Source organism: Cebus imitator, unplaced genomic scaffold (genome assembly GCF_001604975.1).
Source record: "Cebus imitator isolate Cc_AM_T3 unplaced genomic scaffold, Cebus_imitator-1.0 Scaffold460, whole genome shotgun sequence".
NCBI lineage: Eukaryota > Metazoa > Chordata > Mammalia > Primates > Cebidae > Cebus > Cebus imitator.
In genome coordinates, this window is record NW_016107775.1 from 840,757 (window position 1) to 853,816 (window position 13,060).

General features: G+C 40.0%; 1 protein-coding gene across 2 annotated transcripts in view; it reads left to right on the forward strand.

The window, feature by feature from the left end:
- Positions 1-564: 564 nt before the first annotated feature.
- Positions 565-13,060, forward strand: part of RAB23 (RAB23, member RAS oncogene family) — a 32,911-nt gene continuing 20,415 nt past the window's right edge. Inside the window, exons 1-2 of one of the 2 annotated variants that reach the window (XM_017512007.2) lie at positions 565-1,149; positions 10,771-10,990. In XM_017512007.2, coding sequence (XP_017367496.1) covers positions 10,836-10,990 — 155 coding nt within the window. In that variant the 5' untranslated portion in view covers positions 565-1,149; positions 10,771-10,835. The remainder of the gene's footprint in view (positions 1,150-10,770; positions 10,991-13,060) is intronic. The other variant, XM_017512006.2, reaches the window with a different exon arrangement.

Consider the following 13,060-nt stretch of genomic DNA (forward strand, 5'->3'; position numbering starts at 1 on the left):
CCAGTTTACATTCCAGCAGCAGAGTAGCAGAATGCAGTTATTCTACATCCTGGCCAACAGTTGGTATTTTACACCTTTTTTTTCTATTCTATTTTATTTTGAAATATAAAAACAACTGCAGCAAAGTTGAGATTACTTTTATGGGACCTTTTCGTTTTTGGTTTGCTTCTCTGAATAATTAACCATCTCAGGCTTCTATTTTGTCCAGCCAATTCCTGCAGGCTGTGTGAGTGCGTTTTCAACTTTGCTCTATATTTTTTGCTCACTCGGCCACTTAAGATGTCGTTTTGTCAAGAAAATAAGGTATGCGTCCGAAGCGGGGCAAACCCTTTGAGGACTCTGGAAATCTGATTACTCTGTAGGCGAAACTCATACTGACAGTGTTCGGCCAACTTCTCTTTTCTAGAGTTCACGATCTGGGAGATCCTGCTGGCCTGTGATCTACCCACTGCCTTCCCCGGCTCTCTTGGAGGCGCCTGGAAAGCCGAGCAGCAGCCCGCCACCCGACAGAACAGGGGCGGGGCGGGGCGGCGGATCCGCGCAGAGCATGCGCAGACGAAGTCCAGCGCATGCTCCGCAGCGCGGCGAGTCCACAGATGAGGGGAGTCGAGACTCCCGCGCCCCACCGCCCCCAGCGGAGCTGCTGCTGAGCTGCTCAATCTGAGCCCTGGCTACGAATAAAGTTCGTTTAAAAATCATAATCATTCTTAAGAGAGCAAAAGACGGTGCGAGCCAGTCGCGCGGCACCGCCGGGAGAGCTGGCGCGTCGGGAGGAAGCAGTGGCGGCAGCGGTTGCGCCGCGACCAGGAGGAGCCGGTGGCGCCGGGCGGCGGGTCCGCGGCCGGCGGGGGACGGTGAGTAGCGGCTCGCGCTGCGGTGCAGCGGCGCTGCGCTCACTCGCCCTCTCCAGGGGGCTGGGGATTCGTCCGGCTTCGCTGGGGAAGAGCTGGCTTCTCCCCGGGGTCCTAGGCTGTGCCTTACTCTCCGAGTGGCCAGGGGTATCGGGGGCAGGGGCCTCCAGGCCCAGCTCCCATCCCCTAGTTCGGACCGCCGAGCGCCCGCTCTCCCGCCCCTGAGCACTGATCCCAAGTTCCAGCTGGAGAAAGTGGGCGGCCGCGCCAGCCCGGCGCCCCCTCCCCGCTCCCAGCGGTCGGTACCTGGAATTGCCCCACGGGCGGGAAAGGGGTGGAGCGGGGGCGGCGCTGCGTCCCCAGTCTGGCGAAGCGTTAGGCTTTTTTCCTGCCCCCAGTCCCGAATGGGATAGGGGCGACCCAGGCTGGGCGAGAAACCAGGAAGGGCGTGAAGTGCTCAGGTTAGGTTTGAAGGCGAAGAGGTTCCTCACCCCCACCTTGGCATTTAGACTCCTCTTCTCCCTGCAGTGGGACTCCTGTTTACCTGCGACCCCACCCTTCCCTAGTTCCTTGCTTAGAGAGTGCAGGAATATGAATGAGCCAAATTGCACTATTCCATTGACACTAGTTGCTACAGAATTAACTTTACTCGGAGATCTGAGGAGCCATCGGCAGTTGCCAGAAGTAATAACTTCGTTATCAGGAGCTAGTGAAGTGGCAGTAGGGCCTGAAAAGGGGTGTTAACTTCTCTAGGTTTTTATATAACTCCTAACATCTAGGTAATTTCATTGACCCTAGGAAGTTTTTCAGTATTTTTACAAATATAACCGTACTTCTTAAAGGCCGTTGTGAGAACACCTTTTTATTAGTGAGTTAACTCACCCTTTTCTAATTTATTAAACTGCATTAGCAAAATGTTAAAAGTTTTGGGAAAAGGATGTTTATATAAAGCATTACTGTCAAGGTTTTTAATTGTACTCAGAATTATGCTTATTTCTAGGAATTTAATTGTTTTGATCTAGTGGTTTAAGTCTAGTTTCTGAAAAGCAACCGTCTACCTGTTAAAATTTAATTTGGCTTTTTTCTTTAAGGAAATTAATTTGTTATTTAAAAAATGATGTTAAAATTTTTCTTTTTTTCGGCGTACAGTTCTACGAATTTTAGACTCATCTAACCACTACAAAAAGGATGTAGAACAATTCCATCAGCCCCCCACACAAAAACCAAATGTGATCCCTTTATATCATGCTCCTTACCCCTGGCAATTACTTATTTTTTTCTAGAAATACAATCATAACAGTTGGTAATCTTTTGATATTACCTTTTTTATTCACTCAGCATAATGCCTTTAAGATTTCTCCAAGTTGTTTCATGTATGGATAATTTCTTTTTTTATTGCTGAGTACTGTTTTATTATGTAGATATGCCACAGTTTGTTTCTACATCTGCCCACTGAAGGACGTTTAGGTTTTCAGTTTTGTGTGATTGTGAATCGATCTGCTATAAATATACCATGTACAGATTTTTATATGAACATGTTTTCAGTGTTCTAGCGTACTGCTAGGAGTGGATTGCAGGGTCATATGGTAAATGTATGTTTAACTTCTGAAAGACTGTTAAAACTGTTTTCTGGAGTGTGTGTCACTTTGCTTTCCCACAAGCAACACGTGAGAGTTCTAGTTGCTCCACGTACTCCCAGCCTTTGCACCTACTCCCATTTGGTAGTGTCAATATTTTTAAATTTAGCCATTCTAATAGGTGTGTAGTGGTATCTCATTGTGGTTTTAATGTGCCTTTAATGACCAAAGATGTTGAATATTTTTTCATGTGTTCATTTGCCACATGGATTCTTTGGTGAATTATCTGGCAAGTCTTCTGCCCATATTTAAATTGGGCTCTTATGTTGAGTTTTGAGGGTTCTTTGTATGTTTAGGATACAGATTATATGTCAGATACTTGTTTTTCAGGTATTTTGTTCCAGTCTTGTCTCGTCTTTCCATTCTCTTAACAGGGTATTTCAGACAGCAGTGTTTTAATTTTGGTGAAGTCCAGTTTTTCAGTTTTTCCTTTTGTGGATCTTCTGGTGTCATGTCTAAGAACTTTGCCCAATACCAGGTCAGGATTTTCTTCTTCTAAAAATGTCTCGTAATAGATCTGTGATCCTTTTGAGTTAACTGTGTAATGTGTAAAGGCTTACTTTTTTGCATATGGATGTCTAGTTGTTCCATCACCATTTGTTGAAAAGACTGTCTTTTCTCCATTGAATTGCTTTTGCACCTTTGTTAAAAATCAGTTGGTCTTATTTGTGAGAGTCTATTTTGGGCCTTTTTTGTTCCATTGATTTACTTAGCTTTCCCTTTGCCATTATCACACTTTGTTAATTTAGTATTATTATGTCTTAAAACTGGGTAGGGTAATTTCCTCCAGTTTTATTCTTTTTCAAAATTACTTTAGCTATTTTGATTCTTTTACTTTTCTGTATAAAGTTTAGAATCAGCTTGTGGATACAAAAAATTTTGCTGGTGCTTTGATAGAAATTTTATTAAACCCATAGATCAATTTAGGGATAATTGCTATGTTTACTTTGTTGAGTCTCCCAGTCCATGAACATGATATGTCTTTCCATTTATTTCAGTCTTTGATTTGTTTAGTGTTCTATAGTTTTCAGCATACAGATTGTGTACATGTTTTGTTACATTTATACCTAAGTATTTAATATTTTGGAGCTATTATAAATCTCATTTTAAAAAGTATTGGTTTCAAATTGTACATTGTTTGTATATGGAAATACAATTGAATTTTGTGTGTTGTAAATGTGTCCTCTGACTTTGCTAAACTCATTAGGTCAGGGTTTGGTTTTTAAATTTTTGGTAGATTCTTTGGGTTTTTCTACAGAGATAATCATGTCATTTGTGAAAAGAGAAAGTTTTATTTTTTTTCCTAATCTATGTTTTATTTTTTGTTTGTTTCCTATTTCAGTGACTAGAACTTCATGTATCATGAATAGGAGTAGTAAGAATAGATAACCTTACATTGTTCCCAATCTGAAGGGAAAGCAATCTGTCTTCCAGAATTGAGTTTTATGTTACAGATGCCTTTTTTTTTTTTTTTTTTCCTTCCTTCCTTCCTTCCTTCCTTCCTTCCTCCTTCCTCTCTTTCTCTCTCTCTCTCTTTTTTTTTTTTTTGAGGCAGAATCTCACTCTTGTCACCCAGGCTGGAGTGCAGTGGCACCATCTCAGCTCACTGCAATCTCCGCCTCCCAAGTTCAGACAATTCTTGTGCCTCAGTCTCCTGAGTGGCTGGGATTACAGGCAAGCAGTCCGGCACCCAGTTACTTTTTTGTATTTTTAGTAGAGATGGAGTTTTGCCATGTTGTTCAGGCTGGTCTTGAACTCCTGAACTCAGGCAATCTGCCCGCTGAGGCCTCCCAGAGTGCTTCCTCGGCCCCATTCTATTTCTAGTTTGCTCAGAGTTTTCTCACAAATAGATGTTGAATTTTGTCAAATATTTCTTCTACATCAATTGATACTACGTTGTGTTTTTTTTCTTGAGTTTATTACTGTGGCCAATTATATTGATTGCTTTTTGAGTATTTAACTAGCCTTGCATTCCCAGAATAAAGTCCACTTGGTTGCAGTGTATTATTGTTTTTAAACATTGCTGAATTCAATTTATTAATTCTTTGCTGAAGATTTTTACGTCTTTGTTCACAGAGTTTATTTGTTTAATTTTCTTTTTTGTAGTGTCTTTTTGTGGTTTGGTATCAAGATAATGCTGCCTTCATAAAAAGAGTTGGGAAGTGTTTCCTTGTCTCTTCTGGAGGAGATTGTGTACATTGGTGTTAATTTTTTAAATGTTTGGTAGAATTCTTCAGTGAAACTGCCTGTTCCTATAGATTTCTTTTTGAGTTTTTACATTACAAATTCAGTTTCCTTCATAGTTATAGGAGTATGCAAATCACCTATATTATATTGGGTGAATTATGGTAGTTTATGCTTTTCAAGAATTTGGTTCATTTTGTCTACATTGTCACATTTATGTGTATAGAGTTATTACGTTATCCTTTTGAGTCTGCAGAGTCTGTGTTTCTATCCCGTTTCATTCCCTGTATTAGGTATTTGTATCTTCTCTCTCTTTTGTATTAATCTCACTAAAGTTTTGTTAAATGTATTGATCTCCTCAGAAAGTCAGCTTTTTGTTTCATCAATTTTTCTGTTTTCAATTTCACTTATTTCTGTTCTTTTTTAGTATCTTCTTCCTTTTTTACTTCCTTTGGGTTTATTTTGCTCTTCTAGTTCTTGAGGTGACTGCTTAGATTACTGAGTTGAAACTTTTCTCCTTTTTTAAGGTAAGCATTTAGTGCTCTAAATTTTCATATTTTAGGCTGGGCACAGTGGCTCATACCTGTAATCCCAGCACTTTGGCAGGCCCAGGTGAGCAGATCACTTGAGGCCAGGAGTTAGAGACCATTCTGGCCAACATGGTGAAATCCTCCCTACTAAAAATAGAAAAATTAGCTCGACATGGTGGTGAATGCCTGTAGTCCCAGCTATTCGGGAGGCTGAGGCAGGAGAATTGCTTGAATCTGGGAGGCCAAGGTTGCAGTGAGCATAGATCGCGCCACTTCACTCTAGTCTGCGTGACTGAATGAGACTCTGTCTCAAAAATATACTTTCCCATTTCAGCACTACTTTAGCTGTGCCCCACAAACTTTCACATGTATTTTCATTTTCATTTAATTAGTTTTTTTTTTTAAACTTTCTTTGTGACTATTTCTTTGACCCTTGGATTGTTTTAAAGTGTGTGCTTTTAGTTTCTGTCTGTAGATTTACCTGTTTTATCTTTCTGTTACTGAGTTTTAGTTTGATTCCATTGTGATCAGTGAACACATTCTATACGATTTTCATTATTTTACATGTGTTTGAGACAGGAGTTCAGTAGATCTGGTTCCACAAGATACAGGTCTTAAAGATGCCCACTGACAAAACCAGATGCATTAAAGAAGCTGGCCAAAACCAAGATGGTCATGCAAGTCACCTCTGGTTGTCCTCACTGCTCATTATATGCTAACTGTAATACTATATATAATAAAAGTAACTGCCACTAGCACCGTGATGATTTATAAATGCCATGGCAAAGTCTGGAAGTTACCTTATATGGTCTGAAAGGGAAAGGAACCCTCAGTTCTGGGAATTCTCCATCCCTTTCCCAGAAAACTCAAGAATAATCCACCTCTTATATAGCATATATATATATAAAAAACCAAAAACATAAAAATAAGCAATCACCACCCCCTAAGGGCTGCTCTGTTTATGGAGTAGCCACTCTTTTATTCCTTTTACTTTCTTAATAAACTTGCTTTCACTTCACGCTGTCAGCTCACTCTTGAATTCCTTCTGCACAAAGCCAAAAATCCACATGGCCTCCTGGGCTGAACTCCAGTTTTGGGGTTTGCCCTGTGACATGTTGATGTTTGTTTTATGGCCCAGAATATGTTCTATCTGGGTACTTTAAAGGAAGTATACTGTGCTGTTGTATAGAGAGTTCTACAAATATCAATTAAATTCTGATTTTATTGTGTTTTTAGAATTTCATTTTGATTTATCTGTAGTGTTTTTGAGTGTACCTGTTTGTATTACTGTTTTAGTGGTTGTTCATGGTATTACGTTATATACAGTCATGCATTGGTTAATGTTGGGGATGCACGTTGTGGTTTTGTCATTGTGTGAACATTCTAAAATGTACTTACACTAACCTAGATGGTATAGCCTACTACACACCTAGGCTGTATTCTATAGCTTATTGCTGCTAAGCCACAAACCTGTATACTGTTACTGTATCGAATACTGTAGGTACTTGTAACACATTGGTAAATATTTGTATATCTAAATATATTTAAACATAGAAAAGGCACAGTAAACATATGGCATTGTAATATTAAGGGACCACCGTTGTACATGCAGTTCATCATTGATCAAAATGTTGTTATGTGGCACATGACTGTATATGTGATTTATCATAGTAATTTATCATTGCAGTCAATATTTTACAAATTCAAGTGAAGTGCAGAACCCTTACCTCCCTTTATAGTCCTTTATCCTTCCCTATTTATAATTAATTGTCTTAAATATTCTCCTTACATAAATTGAATGCTACCTTGGACAGTTGTATAATTTTTTTTCAACTATGAAACGTAATTTAGAACACTCAAAAGGAGAAGGGAAGTCTGTTGCATTTAACAATATTTTTCCTCTTACCATGTTCTTTCTTTTGTTCTGATATTCCAAGTGTTTCTTTTAAAAAATTACTTTCTTTCTGCTTGAGAACTTCCTTTAGCTGTTGTTTTGCATTGGCCTGCTGTCAACTAATGCTCTTAGTGTTCCCTCATCAGAGATTACCTTGATTTCCTTTTCATTCCTAAAGGATATTTTCGTTGGATATATAATTTTGAGTTGACAGTTCTTTTCTTTCAACACTCAAAAAATGGTGTGCCACTTCCTTCTGGCCTCCATGGTTTCTGAGGGGAAATTCACTGCCATTCAAATTACTTTTCCCCTAAAGATAATGCATTCTTTTTCTCTGGCTGCTTTCAAAATGTTTTGTCGTTAGTTTTCAGAAGTTTGACTTTGATTTATTTAGGTCTAGAATTTGATTGGTTTATCCTGTTTGGTATTTACACAGCTTTTGAATCTGTAGCTTTGTCTCTTTCCATATTTGGGAAATTTTCAGTCATTATTTCTTCAAGTTCTTTTTTAGCCCTATCTTCTTTGTCTTCTCCTCCTGGAACTCCAATGACAGAAATATGTGATGTTTTGTGGTTTAGTTCCACAAGTCCTGAAGCCTCTGTCCTTTATTTCACTCTGTTTATTTGGCTTGGCTCAGATTGTTCTATGTTCAAGTTAAGTTAATTCTTTTCTCTGTCCTCTCTGTTCTGCTGTTGAACCTATCATTGAGTTTTTTTTTATTATGGTTATTATAATTTTCAGTTCTATTCTCCATTTGGTCCTTCTTTATATCTTCTGTTTCTTTGATGAGACTCTAATTTTTTACATTTGTTCAAGTATATCTATAATTGCTCACTGACTGCCAATTAACTTTTCATTTTTAAAATCCTTATTAGATAAATCTAATGTCTGCCATCTCATTGCTGGTGTCTATTGATTGGCTTTTGCATTCAAGTTAAGATTTTCCCGGTTCTTGGTGTGCTGAGTGATTTTCGATGAAATCAGGACATTGGAAGTGTTATGTTATGATTCTCTGGTCTCATTTACATTCTCTTTTAGCTTGCTTCCTTTGAAGTCTCCAAAAACGGGAAGGGTAGGGCATACCTCTTTACTACTAGGTGAGGATAAAACTCCAGGTTTCCTGCTTGTCTTCCCATTTAAATTGAGAGTGGGCTGGGTGAGGTGGCTCCTGCCTGTAATCCCAGCACTTTGGGAGGCCACGGCAAGCGGATCACTTGAGCCCAGGAGTTTGGCAAAACCCAGTCTCTACAAAAAAATGCAAAAATTAGCCAGGCTTGGTGGTATGTGCCTATAGTCCCAGCTGAGGTGGGAGGATTGCTTGTGCCCAGGAAGTTGAGGCTGCAGTGAGCTGTGTTCACACCACTGCACTGCAGCCTGGAGTGTAGAATGCGACCCTGTCTCAAAAAAAAAAAAAAAAAGAGAAAGAAAGAAAGAAACTGAGAGTGGGAAGAGCTCCTCTTACTACTGGTCACAATGACTCTCCACTGGGGCCCACGTATACCATCTGGCTGGGGGGAGGAGTGGTACCTTGTGGTTCCCACTGACACTGCAGGAAGTCAGCAGATGGCCTTGTTACCTGTGAGAGATAGTAGAAGTCCTGACTTTCTAATAGGTTTCATCTGACACCACCCCAGCAAGAAAGTGGATTACTGAATTGCTGGATGGGGTAGAAATTTGGGCTCCCACATGGTCTCCAGGGATGCCTTGGTGGTGGCTGGGCAGGGTGGGGGCTGCTTTCATTTCTTCCCAGTGAGGATGAAAGTCCTCCTCAGTTGGTCTTCTCTGACAAACCCCATAGAGGGAGTTGGGTGCATCAGTATAGCCCTCACAAGGGTATAGGTGTTTTCTATCTTTCCACTTGCTAGGCTGCCCCTTTCCTGGTCTCTGACTCAAGAGAGTAGGCTTTTATGGTTTTTTTTTTGGTGGTGGTGGTGGTGGTGGTGGTGATATTTCCTGGTTACCAGCTTCTCTATAATCTAGTCTGGGATATATGAGGTTAAAAGAAATCAAGGAAAACTCATTACCATGTTGTTCTTTGTGTCCCGTGGTACTTTTCCACTTTTCAGTGTCTAATGTTTGTTTATATGTAATGTCCAAAATGTTTGGTTATACTTAGAGGAAGGAATAGGGAAAAATGTCTATCATTTCAGAAGCAAAAGTGTCTGAAGTATACATCTTTAAAAGGATAAAATGTAATAAGATTTTTGTGTTTGCCTTTTTTTGAACCTAACAGTCTTCTTGGGTGAAGAATTGTTTAGGTAGAGAACGGAAATGCTTTCTAGGAACTGAACCAGTGTGAGATACAGCTAGCTGTATGAACAAAGGTCAGATCCTGGTCAGAATTTTGTATTTGACCCTGTGCTCTAAAGACTACATCTTGTGTAGGGTAGTAGGATGGTGATACTTGATGTCTAGATTGTACCCTGGACCAGGGGTCCCCACTTCCCAGGCTATGGACTGTAACTGTTCTGTCGCCTGTTAGGAACGGCTGCATGGCAGGAGGTGAGTGGCTGTGAGCATTACCCCACCTGAGCCTCCACCTCCTGTCAGATCAGCAGCAGCTCAGATTCTCATAGGAGCCCAAACCCCATTGTGAACTGCGCATGTGAGGGATCTAGGTTGCAGCATTCCCTATATCCTTATGAGAACTAATGCCTGATGATTTGAGGCAGGATAGTTTTATCCCCAAACCATCCCTCCACACCGCCCCTACCCAACCTCCTATCTGTGGAAGCTGTCTTCCACCAAAACCAGTCCCTGATGCCAAAATGGTTGGGAGCCACTGCCCTACATCGTCAGATTATATACTCCAAGGATAAGATGCAGGCATCAGGCATCAGGCACCAGCTGTTGGTGGTTTTGTTTTGTTTTGTTTTGTTTTGTTTTGTTTTGAGACAGGGTCTTGCTCTGTCACCTAAGCTGAAGTACGCTGGGGCAGTCATAGCTCACTGCAGCTTTGAACTCCTGGGTTCAAACAGTCCTCCTGCCTTATCTTCCCGAGTAGCTGGGACTACAGGCTTGTGGCACCATGCCTGGCTAATTTTTTTTTTTTTTTTGTAGAGACAGGGTCTCACATGGTGCCCAGGCCGATCTTGGACTCCTGGCCTCAAGCAGTCCTCCTGCCGCAGCCTCCCAAACCACTGGGATTACAGGTGTGAGCCACTGCCCCCTAGCCAAGTATTTTTTATAAGTTTTCTAGATGATTCCAAGGTATAGCCAAAATTGAGAATCACTAGCCTAGGGTAATGGCTCTGACATTTATCTGACTGTAAAATTACTTGGGATATGTGTCCATTTGGGATTTCCATGAAGCAAATATCAAGATGGAATTAGAAGTGTAAGAGATTTATTAGGGGAGAAGCCTGAGAAGGACAAAGTAAGTGGCATCTTTAAATAATCAGGCCTCAAATCTAATGACCCTACTCATCGTCTGGATGAAAGCAGATCTAGGTATTGATATATGAATGCCATGCATTGTGCTATTGATGAGGATTCATTCAAAAATAAATTGCTTTATTGTCGTACCTATCAAAGAATTTACCTCATTAAAAAGAGTGGGAGGGGCCTCATTTATGAAAACCCATCCTTGCAATGCAATGTGATAATTTCTTGATAAGACAGTTTATTTTGTACATTTTTGTGTTATGAAAAAATTATTTCATTTTAAACCACAGATTTGTGCGGGAAGATCTGATCACCTGGAATTAGAGTTGGTACAGAAACCAGTTCATCTCCAAAAATGTTGGAGGAAGATATGGAAGTTGCCATAAAGATGGTGGTTGTAGGGAATGGAGCAGTTGGAAAATCAAGTATGATTCAGCGATATTGCAAAGGCATTTTTACAAAAGACTACAAGAAAACCATTGGAGTAGATTTTTTGGAGCGACAAATTCAGTATGTACTTGGCCATTTTATTCCTTTGGCTTTGATTTGTGAACTACATCCAAGACTCATTGGAATAATAGTTAATTACAGTACCTTTCGAGGTGTGGCAGCTAGTGGCAGTTCTCATGTGACAGTGATGGTGGTTTTCAGTTTCTCATTACATATGTAACTTTATCCTTTTTTTTCCTTTCATCTCTTCCCTTCCTCTTTCATTATTTTTTCTTTTTCTACCCCCCTTCCCATGTTTTTCTCTCTCTCATATCTGTTTTATATTTATTGGTGACATCTTGGGCATGTCTTAAACACAAATTGATGCTTGACTCCAGTGAGATTTCCAACTGCTATTTTCTTTGGAATGAAAGTTATATTATGGGCTCTTTTTTTTTTTTATTAGAATCTCTCTTCTGTTTTTGAAACTAGGCAAGACTATATGGAAGTTAGAGAATCAATAGTTTGCTTTTACTCTAAAGAAATAAGACAGAACAGATTTGGGAGGACTAAATTTGCCTATGAAAAGGAAATCCTGCCGGGCATGGTGGCTCACGCCTGTAATCCCAGCACTTTGGGAGGCTGAGGTGGGTGGATCACCTGAGGTCAGGAGTTTGAGACCAGCTTGGCCAACGTGGTGAGACTCCGTCTCTACTAAAAATAGAAAAATTAGCCGGGCGCGGTGGATCATGAGGTCAAGAGATTGAGACCATCCTGGTCAACATGGTGAAACCCCGTCTTTACTAAAACTACAAAAAATTAAATGGGCATGGGGGCGTGTGCCTGTAGTCCCAGCTACTCAGGAGACTGAGGCAGGAGAATTGCCTGAACCCAGGAGGCGGAGGTTGCGGTGAGCCGAGATCGCGCCATTGCACTCCAGCCTGGGTAACAAGAGCGAAACTCCGTCTCAAAAAAAAGAAAAATTAGCTGGGAATGGTGGCGCATGACTGTAATCCCAGCTGCTCCGAAGGCTGAGGCAAGAGAATTGCTTGAACCCAAGAAGTGGAGGTTGCAGTGAACTGAGATCAGGCCATTGCACTCCAGCCTGGGTGACAAGAGTGAGTCTCTATCTCAAAAAAAAGAAAGAAAGAAAAGGAAATCCTACTGTAGGAAATTCATTTGGATTCTAAAACACATTCAGGGTAATATTTTTTGTCATTAGTCCTGAGAACTTGTAAGGATATTTTAAATTGTAGCAGACAAACTAAAATGTATTACCCAAATAAGAAGCATCACAAACCTGACTTACTGGCCCAACTTTCACAGCAACAATAATTGTGTTTACCATTTTAAAGATTAATTTCTATTTGTATTCTGTTACTTTCTTTTTAGAATTATTTCCATATTTGCTTCCTTAGAACATATTTAAAAGCAAGTATTTTAAGTCTTGATAATGTTTGCTTTTTGTACTTATTACCTGAAACCAAATAAATATTTTAAGTATATAGTTGATCTTTATTATTTATAGATTCTACATATTGAAATTCACCCACTTGGTCATATTTATTTGTAACCCTAGAATCAGTATTTGGAGTGCACTTGTGGTCATTTGTGGACATACACAGAGCAGCAAAAAATTTAAGTTGCCCAGCATGCACTTTCCCAGCCGAGGTCATCAAACAAGTCTGCTTTCCTGTTTCAGCCCTCATACAGTAAACACATGTCCTTTGTGTGTTCTGTTTAATGCCACATTTTTTACATTTTGGTGATTTTGCTGTTTAAGAAGGCTCCTAAGTGTCATCTGAAGTGCTATCTAGCATTCCTAAGTACAGGAATGTGCCTTGTGGAGAAAATGGATACCTTAGATAAGCTTTGTTCAGATATGAGCTACAGTGCTGTTGGTCGTGAATTCAATGTTAATGAATTAACAGTATATATCAATAAGGTGTCTTTAAACAGAAACACACATAAAACAAGGTTACATATTGAGCAGTTGATGAAAATGTAACCAGGGATTCTCAAGAACGTAACCCTGTATTTCCCTTAGGAGCAGTGGTTCAGTATTTACTAATTTAGTGCTCACAATGATATTATAGAAAATAACTACTCTGAATAATAATAATTGACTGTATGACAAAATAAAATTAAGTT